The sequence below is a fragment of the Apium graveolens genome, chromosome 5, assembly GCF_009905375.1.
Source record: "Apium graveolens cultivar Ventura chromosome 5, ASM990537v1, whole genome shotgun sequence".
Classification (NCBI taxonomy): domain Eukaryota; kingdom Viridiplantae; phylum Streptophyta; class Magnoliopsida; order Apiales; family Apiaceae; genus Apium; species Apium graveolens.
In genome coordinates, this window is record NC_133651.1 from 137,164,513 (window position 1) to 137,181,223 (window position 16,711).

The window sequence follows — 16,711 nt, forward strand, 5'->3', positions numbered from 1 at the left end:
AGGGATAACTGCATCGTCTTGAAACAATCTGGGTATGCTCGGAAAATCCTTGAGAAGGCAGGTATGTTGGAATGCAATCCAACAACGTACCCTATGGACCCAAAGGTACTGATCACACGTGATGAGAAAGGGGAAGAAATAGATGCTACTATGTTTCGGAGTTTAATTGGTTGTCTTCGCTATTTGGTGCATACGAGGCCGGATATAGCTTATTGTGTGGGAATTGTTAGTCAATACATGGAAAGACCAACAAAACTTCACTTGGAAGCTATGAAACGAATCATGAGGTATGTGAAGGGAACGATTCACTTTGGTTTAGTGTACTCCGAAGACAGCAGAAATAATGTTCTTTATGGGTATTCAGACAGCGACTTGGCTGGTCTCCTGGATGACAGAAGGAGTACTAGTGGAATGGTTTTTTACTTGAACGAAAGTGTTGTAACCTGGGTGTCACAGAAACAACATTGTGTGGCCTTGTCTTCATGCGAAGCGGAGTTTATGGCGGCTACAGCAGCGGCATGTCAAGCCATTTGGTTACGAAATGTTCTTGGTCAGATTACATCTGAGTTCGTAGGTCCAGTGGTACTTTGTATTGACAACAGGTCTGCCATAGATCTAGCGAAGAATCCAATGTTTCATGGGAGAAGGAAGCACATTGATGCACGATTTCATTTTATTAGAGAATGCGTGGAGCGTGGTGAAGTGGTTTTGAAGCATGTGACTAGTAACGAACAGCGAGCAGACATATTAACGAAGGCTTTGGTTAAATCCAAGTTTGAGAGTATGAGAAAGCTTATGGGAGTTAAGAATCTGAATGGATATGTTTGATATTAAAGGGGGGATTGTTGAAATTGTAATATCAAACATGCTTTTATTTTTCGTATTTGGTTTTTGCAACGTCTAGTTTGTGCCAGAATTGGTCAGCTGGTTGTGGTCGTTTTTTTTGGAGAAGTTAATAAATCAAAGTAGTGTTAGCATTTGGATAGGAAGTAGTTGGGCCGTGTCCTATTTTTCAGGATCTGTTTGTGGCTTGTAGTTCTTTTATTTGTTCTGTTTTCTGGGAATAAAAATGAAGTCTTTTTGCAGGCATATTAGTGAATGCTTTCTCTGTCTCTTAAACAATTGATAGGTAGTATTATATAGTATACACCCTACACTCTTGCATCCATGCATATTAATTAGAAATGTTGCAATGCAACATGGAGAAGTGAGGAGTCACATAGTTTAAAAAACAACTAATATGGATTAGCCAAAGTGCCAAATACAGTAAGTGCACTCCCCCATCTAATGACTACCTATATCTAACTTTCGCGGTGCACAAAAAAAAGAGTTTCATTATTTCTCCTCAGATATTTTACCTTAATCAATCTTCTAGTTCAGATCAGGTAAGCTCAGAAACATAATAATCATAGCCTACTCAGAGTAAAAATGTTTAATATTCATCATATCACTAATTTCGCTACCAAAACACATACCACCAGAAACAAAGATATCATAGTACCATCCATCTCCCACAGTATTTGTCCACTGTCTCTTGATTCCACTCACACCCAGGTGGAAGTGGAACATCCTTGCACTTTGCACACATCTCCTTGCAATACTGTTTCTCCTTTCTTGCATAGTCTAGAAATTCTGGAACGCTCATGCCCCTGAGTTTTGCCTGAATTCCCAATCTCAAAACATCTGCAGTGTAAAAACCCTTTTAGGTTTGTATATAAATTTATAACTTGAACTACCATTACCACCTTCAATGCTAAAAGAAAAGCACTAAACACTAATTACCTAAGTCCTCATCCTCCTCTGCACATTCATACATAAATATTTGCATATTACGGTCGCATATTGCACAGGGGCGAGGCTTCTGATACTAAAAAGTGAGAGTCCAGCGTTACCAATCAAATCACCAATATTCAAGAAACATTCAAATAAATAATTATGTGGGGAAAGTACAATCACAATAAAGATACTACTGGATTAATGAGAGGAAACACCCATTTTATTCTAACAAATATACATTACAGTTGAGATTATTTAGACATAATAATAAAGGACAGTAATATATCTTTACCCCCCCTGGTTGTTCTTCTTTTTCTTTTCCTCTTCCTCTTCGTAATCGCTTACCATTTCATTAATATTCCTGCCATTTGCAGCAGGAAAGACAGGAGTGCCATCGTCGGCGTAATATATAGGCTTAAAAACAGCTTCATATAATTTTCTTAATACTTCTTTCTTATAGGCTTCAAGTTGACGCTTTTCTTCTTCTTCTTCTTCTTTTTGTTTTTTACTTTTCAAAACCCGGTATTTTATGTTTATAAAAAAATTGCGATCGTTACCTTTCCGGAAAGAGATGTGTGTATCTGTAGCAGCAGCTGCTGCAGCTGAAACGCCGATTAGTACAGACGGATATATCAACAATTTTGACCTACTTTTTGCCATAAGCAGCTGTTTAATATAATATCATATATAAAGAGTCAGATGAAAACGAATGTATCTTTCATAATATTGAAAGAAAAACGCACAAACAAATATGGATTTAATTATAGTCAGAGGCACCTTTGCAGATCTTTGAAAAGCTCCTCTCAACATTCTATGCATCTCTTTCAAAATCTTCGATCCCAACTTTAACCCTAACGCAGTGGCTCTGTCCCTTTATATTCCAACTCAAACACAAACACAGTGAACTTATAAAGGCCCAATTAAATTTATTTCGAACTGCACTATATAGGTCCTTGCACCTTTGTCTATCTGGTTTATGTCTTTGACTAACTATAATATATACTAGTTTTACTACCCTAGCGATCTTCATTATATCTTTATATTATTTAAATTATAATAAATTTATTTTTGGATCATTACGTTATGAGTATATTTATAAATAATAATATAAATATTTGTTGTTGGCAGGATTCGAATCTGAATCTTGGGTAGTGTATAAATAATATTATAAATATTTGATGTTGGTGAGGTTCGAACCTCAGAGTTTTAGGAGTGTATAAATAATAATATAAATATTTGCTTTAGGCGGGATTCGAACTTGTGAGCTTGAGTAGTGTATACTATTTTAGTATTTGAATCTAACGGTCTTGATCACTTAATATAAAATATCTGACGGTCATAAATGAGGATAACCAAACTAACCAAAAAAAGGCATACCAACCAAAAAAAAACATACCAAATTATACCCCATTTCGATTATTATAGTATAGTATAAATTAAATTTTAATTTAAAATTTAGATAAGGTTATTATTTATATCAAATTTGTAAATTTTTTATATAGTAATGATTTTAATATAAAATTAGTAAAATAATATAATATATAAGTTTTGGTTTTAATTGACCAATGTACTTATATAATAATAATTTTAAAAAAATCCCGTGAGTTTTCAAATATCTTGAATTATATTAATTATTTTGTAGAAATTGGTGTCTATTTAATTTCTATCTTAATTGTGGATGTTTGATAGTAGGGTATACGTATAATGAAAGTTAGCGTATACTAGTTTCATGTTATCTAATTACTGTCATCACCATCACATGTTAGGGGTAAAGAACATGACTTTAAATGAATTATTGAATGAAGTTAGAATCCCATGTTTATTCTCATATAAGTAATTCAATCTTAATTCTCTTAGTTAATGCAATTTATTATAATCTCTTAGTTAAATCAAAACTCAATTTGATATTTGTCTTAGCATTGAACGATAACCATACATTGTTGCATAAGTGCATAATCTGAAATTAACCTAAACCAGTCCATGTGGGAATGAACTTGACTTATATCTTATACTACTTGTGATCACATAAGCTTGCGTATATTTTCGCGTTTGATTTACAGCGAACAGTAGATATGATCAAAGATATGCATATCTAATTATATACACAAAATCAAACACACTTATTCAAGAATCAAGCAAGAAAGCAACCAAAAATCTCTCTCTCCCTCTTCCTCACCATTTCATTCGGCTATTTCAAGAAAGCCAAGAAACTAAAATCAAATCATCAACTTCTAGCCATGGATAAATGCTACAAATAATTCCTAAGCTTTCTCACCATCACACTAAGGTAAGATAAATCTTTAAGAGTATTCCCTTAAGGTTTTTATGGTTAAATAAATTAATGAAAGTGATGATGAATAGTGTCAAATAGGGACTTTTCTTGATTTCTTGAATTTCTTGGAAAAATCTAGGTTTCTGAAGCACACCAAAGACTCACCAAGAATCATCCATCAAGATGACAACGTCCCAAGCTACCAAGAAAGATATAAACTTCCATCCAAACTTTGTTTAAGCTTTAAGTTTCAAGAAAAGTAAGGATCTTGGATGTAAACCTAGTTTTGATGATTGTTTTGTGATTTCTTGAATATTCATTAGTTAGATGCTAAAGTTGTTGAGTTGAACTATTCCACTATAGAAAAGTTTGCTTTAACCTTGTTTATGACTTTAAGAAAGTTGCGTCCTTACTTACAAAGATCATAAGATTGAGGTACTAACAAACCAGCCTTTGAGAAACATCATTCACAGTCCTAAAGCCAGTGGAAGGCTGATTAAGTGGGCCATAGAACTGAGGGAATTTGATATTAAGTATAAACCTCGAAAGGCGATCAAATTCCAGTCCTTCACTGACTTCGTGGTTGAATTTACCATTACCAACCAAGAAGTCGGGGGCATGAAGATACACCCCAAGGTGAGGAAGAAGAAAGGAAGGTTGAAAACAAGGATTTCTGGGTTCTTTATTTTGATGAGGCATCAAAAAATAAATTCAAGTTGAGCTAACTTAGTTTTACAAAGTCCCGATACAAACTTGATGTTCTTGGTATTATTAAGTAGTTAGATGTTGTTATAATGATTGTTGGTTGGTAATTAGTAGTTTAGAGCAAAAACGAAACTCGGATCGTAAACGTAACGACGATAAAATGACCGAATCATGACATTAATTTTTCTACAGAATTCTTGAAAAATAAGACTTGATAATTATAAATCTTGTTTTAAGGATTGTTTAGGCGCTTGAATCTCTTGGTTTCGATTTACGGTTAAAAAGTTTGGTCCGTTTTAGTGAAAACGATTTATGCGACACAAACTGCTACGAATTATGAATTTTGGAAGTATAAATGATCAATTTAAAATTATTCAGAAATCATAAAATTTTTACAGAGAGTAAGAAATAGAGTATACTAACTTTCATATAAATTTCAAGTGTAAATATAGATTTTTCAATTTTATAAAAATGTCGGAGCCGAGATCGCGCTAGTAGAAATCCTTAAGAATCGAGAGAGGAGCCGAGTGGTAAAAATAAAAGAGATTAATGGACATAAAAGATCATGAAATGAAAACGAAGTTAATGACTAGTAATTTATTAAAATGATGAGAGTAAAATGAGTCGTGCAAATTGATTATAAGCATTGCGTAATTACCAAGTAATGATATATACGATTAAAATCTAACAGAACGATAATGCTCTTAATTATAGATTTCCGGACTAACTCGAGAGCACCCTCCACCTCAAAACACCCGGGAAAGTTTACGAAGTCTACTCCATATATAGTTATGTTGTGAAGATTGTTTATTGTCTTTCGTAGAAATACCATATTTTCCATGATAATAAAATACGAGATTTTACGTATTGATATTGATTGAGATTACGATGCATATATCATAGAATATATTAACGCTATGTAATAGCGTGATGTATAAGTTAAAAGACCGAAAGTCAGTCAGATTATATAAAGTATAAACCCGGGAATCATCCCGGAGATGTTTTGGACGATTAAAAGTCCATAGCTATTTTATTCCAGGGGACTCGATGTCCTCTTGCGAAATATTAATTAGCTCGAATTTAATTAAAACGATATCCAAATGTCGTATTCCCTCAACTATATTTAATGACTCGAACAATGATTATTATTTCGGATATTCATTTAAATAGGAGAAGTATTCTCTGACGATTATTTTATTTTAATTTCTATTATTTAATATTATTATAAATTAATTTAAATTCTTAAACATAAATTAGTTGATAAATATTATTTTGAATGTTCTTTTAAAATAGAATTATTCGAGGTTTAATTATTTATTAATTATTAATTAATTATTAAATATTTATTAAATGATTTAATATAATTTAAAAATAATAAAACATAATTTAAAATATTTTCAGAGTTTCAGAAAATCTACTAATATTTTCGGATCGTCGAAAAATATTATCTAGAAATATTTTAAATATTTTGACTATAGTGTCAAAAGAAACTCCCCCTCATTTATTTATCTATTGACAACAGTGTCAACTCACATCATCTTAGTACTTCCTCCGAAAATTCTCGGAAGTACATATATATATATACATATAAAATGAGTTATACCTATCAACAAGCAAAATGCTTGGGGAACTCGAGGAATTTGAGTTCTTGGGATATGATGGGATTCTTAAAGGACAAAGGAGGGGTAGAGAACCAGTACTTTGTATACTGGGGAGAATACTATTTAATTTCCGCATGAGAAGGTACCATGTGTACTGAAGGACATGCGAAGTATGCAAAATATACCCGGGAGTTGGGGAAGCATATAAAGCCCGAATGCGGGTAAATGACAGCCAGGTGTAAGGAAGTCGTCCTTCTACATGTAGAGAACTAACATTCTGCTATATGATTGATCATCGTATAGTAGGGCTCCGATGAATATCCTATTATTCCAATTGGAATTGAGATACAATAGCGTAACCCAAGCCTAGGTGCTAGTTTTACCATTAAGCTATTTGCAGACTAATAATTCAATCAAAGAATTGTTTTGAGAAGAGGTGTGTATCACCAGGAAAAATTACTTTAACTAAACTTATATCCATATATGGATTCAGATATAAATTCTTGCACAGTCTTTTTATATTGTCAATTATTATGCTGGACATTATAGCTCACACTTGCTTTTTTAAAATAACACAACATAACAGTGAACCAAGATGCCAGTTAGATAGCTCACAACCGGGAAACGAGTAGAAGATGGCCAGCTTTTCCGTAGATTATTTGGTGCAATGCCACAGGTAGACCGTATAAGCTAGATTAGTTTTCAGGTATTTTTAGTCCGACCTATATATAAGTATGACTTATGTAAGGTAGTAATGTTGAAAGATATATTTGACCGTCGGTCTAACCTTAGGTAAAGGTTGAACCTGTGGTAAGACACAATTATTTTTGGTCTATAATAAATGTCACCTTGCGGATTTAATAACTCTAGTAATGTTTTGTTCATTTCTAAGAAAATAACTTGTAAGTGTGTGTGTGTGTTAATAAGTGTAGGGTTGTAGATGCGTGAGTATTTCTAATATTGTGCAAAGATATGTGTTAAAAAAGGATTCAAGATGGCGTGGCCTCCTAAATCCCCGACCCCGGATTTGGGGGCTTCACAGAAATGGTATCAGAGTCTTAGGTTATCAAATCTTGGAAATGATAAGAGATAAAATACGTAGACATAAGAATAATAAGAATTAATTAGAACTCGAATCAAGTTCGTCGTCAGACTACTTGGCGTAGTCTTGACAGTTTTACCCTCAAGGGAATCACGACTCTAAATTAGTAACACCTTGCTTATTTTGTCAGGTACAAGTGGAGCCTATAGGGGAGGTCAACCCTGTTGAGGACATTATGCCATTTGAGCGTGACCCTACTCTCGATCCGGAGGACCCACCTATTGATGACTCAGAGGACGACCATACCGAGGATCTCCCGGAGGATGAGACTGACTTCCCTAACTGTTGATGTGTATTTTAAGAGTATCATTCATGTTAGGAATATTTGTATTAGTTTGATGATAAGTTAAACAAAACATTTAAGTAGAAATCTAGTGTTTGTAGCCTCAACGGATAAGACCATTTTGGCTATCCGTTGATGGAGTAGCTTTACTTAGAAATAAGTTTAGTATTGTAGCACATTTCAGTCTCTGTATTTAAGTTATAATTCTTAGAAGTTGTGGGAAATTATAAGTCATGTTGACTACTAGTGGATATGCAAATAGGAGGGCTAATTGTAAATATTTCATACCTTGTAATTTTGTGTAAATGAAGTAGTATCAACTGATAGATTAAAGGCCTTCAACAGATGTCTCTAAAGCTTCAACGGATAACATTCATCAACGGATGAGTGCATCAACGGATAAAGCTTCAACTGTTAAAGCATCAACGGATGTCACTAAAGCATCAACGGATAAAGCCATCAATGGATGAAAGCTTCAACGGATGCTCAGTTCCATAGCAGTTGATAGTGATAATTCATAAGCTGACAGAGGCACATGGGTTGACAATGACAATTGGAATGTGGTAGCCTCTTGGAGGAATCAAGAAAAAATAGCATTTCCATTCTGGTGCAAACAAGGAAGTATTCAAAGATTCACAGATTATCTTAGATTGCATTGGATAGAGAAATGAAGAAGAAACATGTGAAGAACTATTTTATAATTATATTTTATTTTTGTCTTCACTTGTAAACTTGATGATATATAAACCAAGTTACAACTAGTAATTAGAAGTGAATTTTCCAGAGCTGTTTTTAAAAACATAGAGAGAAAACCATCTAGTTCGTACTAGGAAGCAGCTTTGATCAATTCTTTGTATCACAGATTTTCTGAAATACACATCTCTGGTGGAACAACAAATCTACCAGAAAAGTTTTTAAAGCCTTTGTGTTCTTTACATTTGTGTCTTGAATATATATCTGTCTGCACCTGCTCAAAGCAATTCACACACATCTGTTCATCATACACTTAGCTTTTGAAACTGCTCAAAACTTGAAAAAGTTTTGAGATTTACATTCAACCCTCCTTCTGTAAATCTCATTGTTAGTTCCTTGGGAATAACAATTGGTATCAGAGCAAGCTCTTGACATACAAAGAGTTTAAAGATCTATTCTACTAACATCATGAGTAAGAAGGATATTGGAGTGAAGATTCCAATCCTGGAAAGAGATAATTATCATCACTGGAAAGTGAAGATGCATCTACATCTTCTCTGTCAAGATGAAAGCTACATCAACTGCATTGAGAATGGTCCTCAGATCCCTCACAAAGTGGCCACAGCTGCCACTGCCACAGTTGCTGTTGGACAGTCTATTCCCAAGCCAAAAGCAGAATGGACTGATGAAGATATTGAAGAGGTTCACAAGGACAAGAAGGCCATGAACATTCTATTTAATGGCCTAGACAAAGATATGTTTGATAATGTCATTAACAGCCAAACTGCTAAGGAAATTTGGGATACTATACAACTTATCTGTGAAGGTACTGAACAAGTTAGAGAAAACAAAATGCAACTTCCCATTCAACAATATGTATATTTTCATTCTGAAGAAGGAGAATCATTGAATGATACCTTCAATAGATTTCAGAAACTGTTGAATGGATTGAAACTGTATGGCAGAGTGTACCAAGTCAAGGATTCCAACTTAAAATTTCTGAGGTTTCTACCAAAGGAATGGAAGCCTATGACTGTTTCACTAAGGAATTCTGAAGATTATAAGAACTGCACACTTGAAAGATTATATGGAGTTTTGAAGACCTATGAACTTGAAATGGAGCAAGATGAGATGTTGGAGAAGGGAAAGAGAAAAGGTGGATCAGTTGCACTTGTAGCTGAAAATGAGAGAACTGAAGCCAGGAATGAAGAAAAGACAATGCCAAATCTCAAAATTGGCACAAGCAAATCTGAATCAAGCAAGGGAAAGGAGCAAGCAGCTGAGGTTGAAGACAATTCCAGTCAAGATGACTCTGATGATGTTGATGAACATCTGGCTTTTCTGTCCAGAAGGTTTGTAAAGATGAAATTCAAGAAAAACACTAGAACCACTAAGACAAACAAGAACATCTAGGGATGTTAGTGCTCAAATTGTCAAGGTTCAAGGAATTGAATCACTCTGTGAGAATGCCTGGAAGAAAAACAAAAAGGAAATGGAATTAATTGATGGACTATCAATGGATGTGGAATCAACGGATGATGAAAGCCATCCGTTGAAGGAAGAAAAGGAGCATCCGTTGAAGGCTTATCAATTAAAACAGGCAAATGATTCTAAAAGGGATAATTTGAAAAATCTCAATAAGAAGTTTGGTTCAACTTCCAAGAACTTTATCAAAGAAGAAGCTAGCACATCCAAAGATGCCAGTTAGGTGAATATAGGACACATGACTTTAGATCAGTTGAAAAATAGGCTTAAGTTGGTTGAGGATAAAAAGGAAACTGAAAGAAAATCTAATAGAAATGGGAAGGTAGGGATTAACAAATACAACAACTACACACCTGATAAGTATGCTCCTAGAAAAAGTTGTGTGCATTGTAGTAGTGTTAATCATCTATCTGCTAACTGCAAATCTGTTAAGAATGCTCCCATGCCTTTAACTCCTTCCATGCCTAACATGTCTATGTCACCACTACATGCTATGCCTGTTATGTCTCAACATAATCCTCATGCACATTTTGCAAACATGCCATATGTTAATAATCCTTATTTTGCTGCATTTAGTATGCCTTAAATGCCATATAATATGCCTATGTGGAATAATGTGTTTGCACAATCTATGCCTTATCAAATTCAACCAAATGTGCTAAATGATTCTATGACTAACCCTACACTTCAACCAACTACATCTGAGACCAAGGTTGACTCAAAGTTACCTAAGTCAAAAGGTGCAGGAAGTATGAAGTCTAAGAAAAAGACTAACAAGGCTGGACCCAAGGAAACTTGGGTACCAAAATCAACTTGATTTGATTTTGTTGTGTGCAGGGAAAAAGAAGGAATCTATGGTACTTGGACAGTGGTTGTTCAAGGCACATGACAGGAGATTTCACCCTGCTCACAGAGTTCAAGGAGAAAGCTGGCCCTAGCATAACCTTTGGAGATGACAGCAAAGGGTTCACTATGGGATATGGCTTGATTTCAAAAGAAAATGTCATCATTGATGAAGTTGCATTAGTTGATGGTCTCAAACATAATCTATTGAGCATCAGTCAATTATGTGACAGAGGGAATACTGTTTCATTCAATTCTGAAGCCTGTGTTGTTACCAGTAAGAAGGGCAACAAAGTGGTTCTAATTGGAGTTAGAAAATGGAATGTGTACTTGGATGACTTCAACTCTACAGATGCAGAATCAATTACTTGTCTTTTTAGCAAAGCAAGTCCAGATGAAAGTTGGCTATGGCACAAGAAGGTGTCCCATTTGAATTTCAAGATAATGAATGATCTAGTCAAAAAGGACTTAGTTAGAGGAATACCTCTAGTGGAATTCTCAAGGGATGGATTATGTGATGCTTGTCAGAAAGGAAAGTAAAAGAGAGCATCATTCAGTAAGAAGCTTGAATCAGCAATTGATGAACCATTACAACTACTACATATGGATCTTTTTAGGCCAGTCAATGTATTGTCAGTTTCAAGGAAAAGATATTGCCTAGTGATTGTAGATGATTTCTCAAAGTTTTCATGGACCTATTTTCTTGGATTAAAGGATGAAGTTAGTGAAATCATTATCAATCATATCAAGCAAGTCACCAACCATCCAGATTTCAAGGTAAGGAATATTAGGAGTGACAATGGAACTGAGTTCAGGAATTCTACCATGAGGTTGTTTAGTGAAGAAAATGGAATCATGCATGAGTTCTCATCTCCAAGGACTCCACAACAGAATGGTGTGGTGGAAAGGAAGAACATATCACTAATTGAAGCTGCAAGAACAATGCTTGAAGAGTCAAAACTCCCAACATATTTTTGGGCTGAGGCTGTTAACTGTGCATGTTACACTCAGAATATTTCTCTAATCAATCAGGCAAAGGACATGACTCCCTATCAATTGTTCAAGAGAAGAAAACCAACCTTAAACTTCCTTCATGTCTTTGGTTGCAAATGCTACACTCTAAGGAACCAACCTGATCACAAAGGCAAGTTTGATACGAAGGCTGATGAAGGGATATTTGTTGGTTATTCTGCTGGAAAATCATATAGGGTCTACAATCTAAGAACCAACATTGTTATGGAATCTGTGCATGTTGTGTTTGATGATAAAAAGATTGATGGACTAACATATGAGGGACATCATGAAGGACTCAAATTTGACAACATTGAGATATATTGTGATGATAGTGAAGATGAGAATGATTGAGAAGACACTTCAAAAAGGATTCAAAATCTGCCTTTGGATAATGCACAAAATGCTGCATCAGTTGAAAGTCATAATTCAACATCCATTGACAGAAGTAATGCAGCATCCGTTGAAAGACAAAGTGCATCATCCGTTGAAGTACATAATGGAGCATCCGTTGATCATAGTTCATCAACAGAGAATCAATTTACATCATCAGTTGATAGAACTCCCAGTTCCTTGCAAAGAACCGATAACTCAGGGGGAGTTTCAACCAATCAATACTTTATCTCACATCATGACAATACTGAGGCAACCTCATCTAGAGCTAATCTGCCACCTCAAAGGAAATGGACCAAGAATCATCCTTTTGAACTAATCATTGGTGATGCAACATCTAAGTTGCAAACTAGAAGGGCTACTCAAGATGAATATCTATACAGTAGTTTTCTATCACAGGAGGAACCTAAGAGAGTGGAAGAAGCTCTACTGGATCCAGATTGGATTTTAGCAATGCAAGAGGAGCTAAACCAATTTGAGAGGAACAAAGTATGGAAGCTGGTACCCAAGCCAAAGAATAAGAGTTCTATTGACACAAAATGGGTATTCAGAAACAAGATGGATGAAAATGGCATTGTCATAAGGAATAAAGCTAGATTGGTTGCCAAGGGCTACTCTCAACAAGAGGGAATAGACTTTGATGAGACATTTGCTCCTGTTGCAAGACTTGAAGCCATCAGAATTTTTCTAGCCTATGCAGCCCATGCCAATTTCAAAGTCTATCAAATGGATGTCAAGAGTGCATTTCTGAATGGAGAATTGAAGGAAGAAGTTTATGTGAGCCAACCTCCAGGGTTTGAAGATCCAAATTTTCTAGACCATGTGTATTATCTGTTGAAAGCACTCTATGGACTAAAGCAAGCACCTAGAGCCTGGTATGAGACTTTATCAAAATTTCTCCTAGATAATTACTTCACAAGACGTACTGTTGACAAAACTCTTTTCTTTAGAAATGTTAATGGCTCTACAATACTTGTTCAAATTTATGTAGATGATATTATATTTGGTTCTCAAGATGATAAACTTTGTAAAAAGTTTGCTAAGTTAATGCAAAGTAAATATGAAATGAGCATGATGGGAGAGCTAACTTATTTTCTTGGTTTACAAGTTAAACAAGTTAGTGGTGGAATTTTCATTAGTCAAACTAAATATATTTATGATCTTTTAAAGAAGTTTGACTTAATGGAATGTTCATCTGCAAAAACTCCCATGGCCACTGCCACTAAGCTTGAATTAAACAAGGCTGAAAAGTCTGTGGACATTTGATAAGTGGCATTTTATACCACTTAGAACGTCTTAAAATGGCTTAAATTGGTGTCTTGAAATCAAACATTTTGTGTATTTGATGCGTTTTTCTAGTGTTTATTCATTTCAGGGTATTAGTTGCATTTCGGGGGAGGAATCATCAAGAATAAGCCTTGGCATGTGTTCACCATTGCGAGAGGAAAGAAACGGGCAGATTACGGCGAAGAAACGGAGCAAAATCAGATTTTTTCCAGTAGAGGTCTGAGCGCCCGCTCAGCATTGCTGAGCGCCCGCGCAGCAAGCTGAGCGGCCGCGCAGGGTCGGGGAAAAATATATTATTTCAGGACTTCTACTTCTGTTTGGTTTCCACTTCTATGTAATCTGAGTTTTATGGGACTATTATATAAGTAGATTTGAGACATTTTCACAAGTGTGGATTGAAGAAGATTGTGTTTTTACGCAAGGAGCGAAGGAGATAAGGAAGAAGACCGATTTAGCACACCGCAACGAAGAGGAAGCATATTTTCTTGTGATTCTTGTTTCGTTGTAACGTTGAATGCTAGTTTTCTTACTTTGAACTTATTTACTCTTGTGACGTACTCTATTTTAATATAATTAGTTTAGTTATTATTTTCTTGTGTTTGTTTATCATGATTTCATATGAACCCATGATGACGATATGTGCTATTATGGGCTAATCGTGATCATGGGGTTGCAACGGATTTATTATGGAATTCTTTAGTTAATTGTTTAATACTTTAGTGTGTGATAATTGTATGATATCTAGTATTGGTTGTGCGTATTCGTCTTATGTGCGTCGCGAACATATAAGATAGGGTGTTAATCTCTTGTGAAGCGACGGTGGATCTTGAGATTTAGAACTTGCCATGCTAGCATAGGTTCATGTATGTTGTGCATGATTAGTGGGTAACTCTAACAGTTTTATTTTCCCTATGTAATCAAAAGGAATAACTTGTGCTTAAATCGTTGTGTTGTCAATTTCTGTAGACATATAGGAACTCAACATAATTGATGACTATTCAACTTCTATCTTAATTGTGGATGCTTGGTAGAATGGTATTAGTACAATAAAAGTTGGCTTTTATCAGTTTTGTGTTATTCGATTAATATCATCACTGTCACATGCTAAAGGTAATAACAATGGCTATTGAAGGAAGTAATAATGAAGTTGTGATCTCATGAGTGTTTTATTTTTGATAATTTGAAGTGTTAAGTAAGTGATTAATTAAGTAGTTAATTATAGTTAATATTTAATCAACAATCTTAAGTGTTAGTGTCTTAACATTGAGAAGTAATCATACATTGGTGAGTGAGTTTAATTAGACAATAATTTAGTCTGAGTCTCTGTGGGAACGAACTAGAAAGTATTCTATATTACTTGCGAACGCGTATACTTGCGTGAATATTAGTGCGTGATTTCGCCCTAACAAGTTTTTGGCGCCGCTGCCGGGGACTCGGCGTATTTGTTTAGTTTATGTACTTACCATCATTGGTCATTAGGACTCAGTGATTAGGACGTAGTAGTTACTTATTGTTTCCGGTTGTGTTTCAGGTACTTTAGCAAGCGTTTATGCAAACTCGTTCTCGTGCTCACAAGAGGACTTTAGATACAGCTGAGGAGACAGATGAAGTTCTTGATATTACGGAGAAGTTAGATTTTGAGGATTCAGATTCAGGAACTGAGCGGAAAGAACCAGTAAACCTGGGAGATCGTATTGTTCAAGCTGATCCAGCTCTTATGGATTTTTCTCGGCCTAAAATTGATGACATTCAGTCAAGCATCCTTCATCCGGCTATTCAAGCTAACACCTTTGAAATCAAGCCGGGCACTATTCAGATGGTGCAGAATTCTGTTTCTTTTGGAGGAGCGGCAACTGAAGACCCCAACATGCACATAAGGAATTTTGTCGAGATCTACAGCACTTTTAAGTATAATGGCGTGACTGATGAGGCTATCAAGTTGAGGCTTTTCCCATTCTCACTGAGGGACAAGGCTAAAGACTGGTTATATTTTGAACCAGCTGGGTCCATCACTACGTGGCAAGATCTTGCGCAAAAGTTTCTGGTGAAGTTTTATCCGATGGCAAAGACTGCTGCTATGAGGAGTGCTCTTACTCAGTTTGCGCAGCAACCTACTGAATCTATGTGCGAGGCTTGGGAACGCTACAAGGAAATGTTGAGAAAATGTCCACATCATGGAATGCCGGATTGGATGGTGATCACTGGTTTCTATAATGGTTTGGGGGACCAATCTCGGCCCATGTTCGATGCAGCAGCTGGAGGCGCCTTATGGGCTAAAAGCTATACTGAGGCGTATAATTTTATAGAGACGATGGCTGCAATTGAGCATCAAAACCCAACTCAGAGGATGACGTCAGGCAAGGTAGCAGGTATTCTGGAAGTTGATGCAGCCATCGCTATTGCAGCCCAGCTCCAAGCGCTATCAATGAAGGTTGATTCTTTGGCTACATATGGAGTTAATCAAATAGCTATGGTTTGTGAGCTTTGTGCAGGTTCTCATGCTACGGAACAGTGTTCTCTGGTCAACGAATCTGTTCAGTATGTGAATAATTATCAGCAACAACAGCAGCCTGTGCCAGCGACCTATCATCCTAACAACAGAAATCATCCAAATTTCAGCTGGGGGAATAATCAGAATGCTATTCAGCCACCATATCAGCAAGGAGTGAGTAAACAGTTTAACCCACCTGGATTCCAGCAACCACAGCAGTATGCTACAAGGCAATCATATCCTCAACAGGGAAGTACGGCTGCACCTACTAGTGCTGATTTTGAGGAACTTAAGCTGTTATGCAAGAGTCAGGCGGTTTCTATCAAGACCTTGGAAAATCAAATCGGTCAATTAGCCAATGCAGTGCTCAATCGTCAACCTGGCACTCTTCCCAGTGACATGGAAGTACCAGGCAGGAAGGAAGCTAAAGAGCAAGTCAAGGCTATTACCTTAAGGTCTGGAAAAGTTGCTGATGCTGAAAAGGCAAAAGAAGGAGAAGCTGAAATTAATGATGAAGAATCTAAGCAAAAGGAGAAAGCGGCGGAACCAAGGAAGACTACTGTTGAACACACTCTGCCTGAGGCTAATACAGGGGAGAAACAGCTCTATCCTCCACCATATTTTCCTAAAAGATTCCAGCAACAAAAGCTGGATAGACAGTTCGGGAAGTTTCTGGAGGTGTTCAAGAAACTTCACATCAATATACCTTTCGCTGAGGCTCTGGAGCAAATGCCTAGTTATGCGAAGTTTATGAAGACTATTCTTTCAA

At 35.9% G+C, this 16,711-nt stretch overlaps 1 protein-coding gene and 1 non-coding gene across 9 annotated transcripts; both read right to left on the reverse strand.

Moving 5' to 3' along the window:
• Positions 1-1,314: 1,314 nt before the first annotated feature.
• LOC141661465 (uncharacterized) lies at positions 1,315-2,727 on the reverse strand. 8 transcript variants are annotated; one of them, XR_012549958.1, is made up of 4 exons: positions 2,554-2,727; positions 2,334-2,422; positions 1,783-1,867; positions 1,315-1,683 (listed from the first exon to the last, which is right to left on the reverse strand). XR_012549958.1 is itself a non-coding variant. In XM_074468479.1 (4 exons), exons 1-4 carry the CDS (start codon positions 2,593-2,595, stop codon positions 1,493-1,495), a joined length of 357 nt encoding a protein of 118 aa, XP_074324580.1. In that variant the 5' UTR covers positions 2,596-2,727; the 3' UTR covers positions 1,315-1,492. The 8 variants fall into 8 exon arrangements, 3 of the variants coding, with proteins under 3 accessions (XP_074324580.1, XP_074324579.1, XP_074324581.1); XR_012549957.1 differs by having other exon boundaries at positions 1,783-1,861; positions 2,334-2,442; XR_012549956.1 differs by having other exon boundaries at positions 2,069-2,442.
• Positions 2,728-15,525: 12,798 nt separating this feature from the next.
• Positions 15,526-15,632, reverse strand: LOC141662380 (small nucleolar RNA R71). Its single transcript, XR_012550500.1, has one exon. It is a non-coding gene; the product is annotated as a small nucleolar RNA R71 (small nucleolar RNA).
• Between the last annotated feature and the right edge of the window lie 1,079 nt (positions 15,633-16,711).

Excerpts from the sequence above, each read along its gene's own strand:
- LOC141661465 (XM_074468478.1), bottom strand. The coding sequence starts at position 2,595 with ATGCATAGAATGTTGAGAGGAGCTTTTCAAAGATCTGCAAAG. Across the intron at positions 2,379-2,553 it reads CTTTTCAAAGATCTGCAAAG|CTGCAGCAGCTGCTGCTACA; the intron begins GTGCCTCTGACT and ends TCGGCGTTTCAG. Across the intron at positions 1,868-2,333 it reads ACACATCTCTTTCCGGAAAG|TATCAGAAGCCTCGCCCCTG; the intron begins GTAACGATCGCA and ends CTCACTTTTTAG.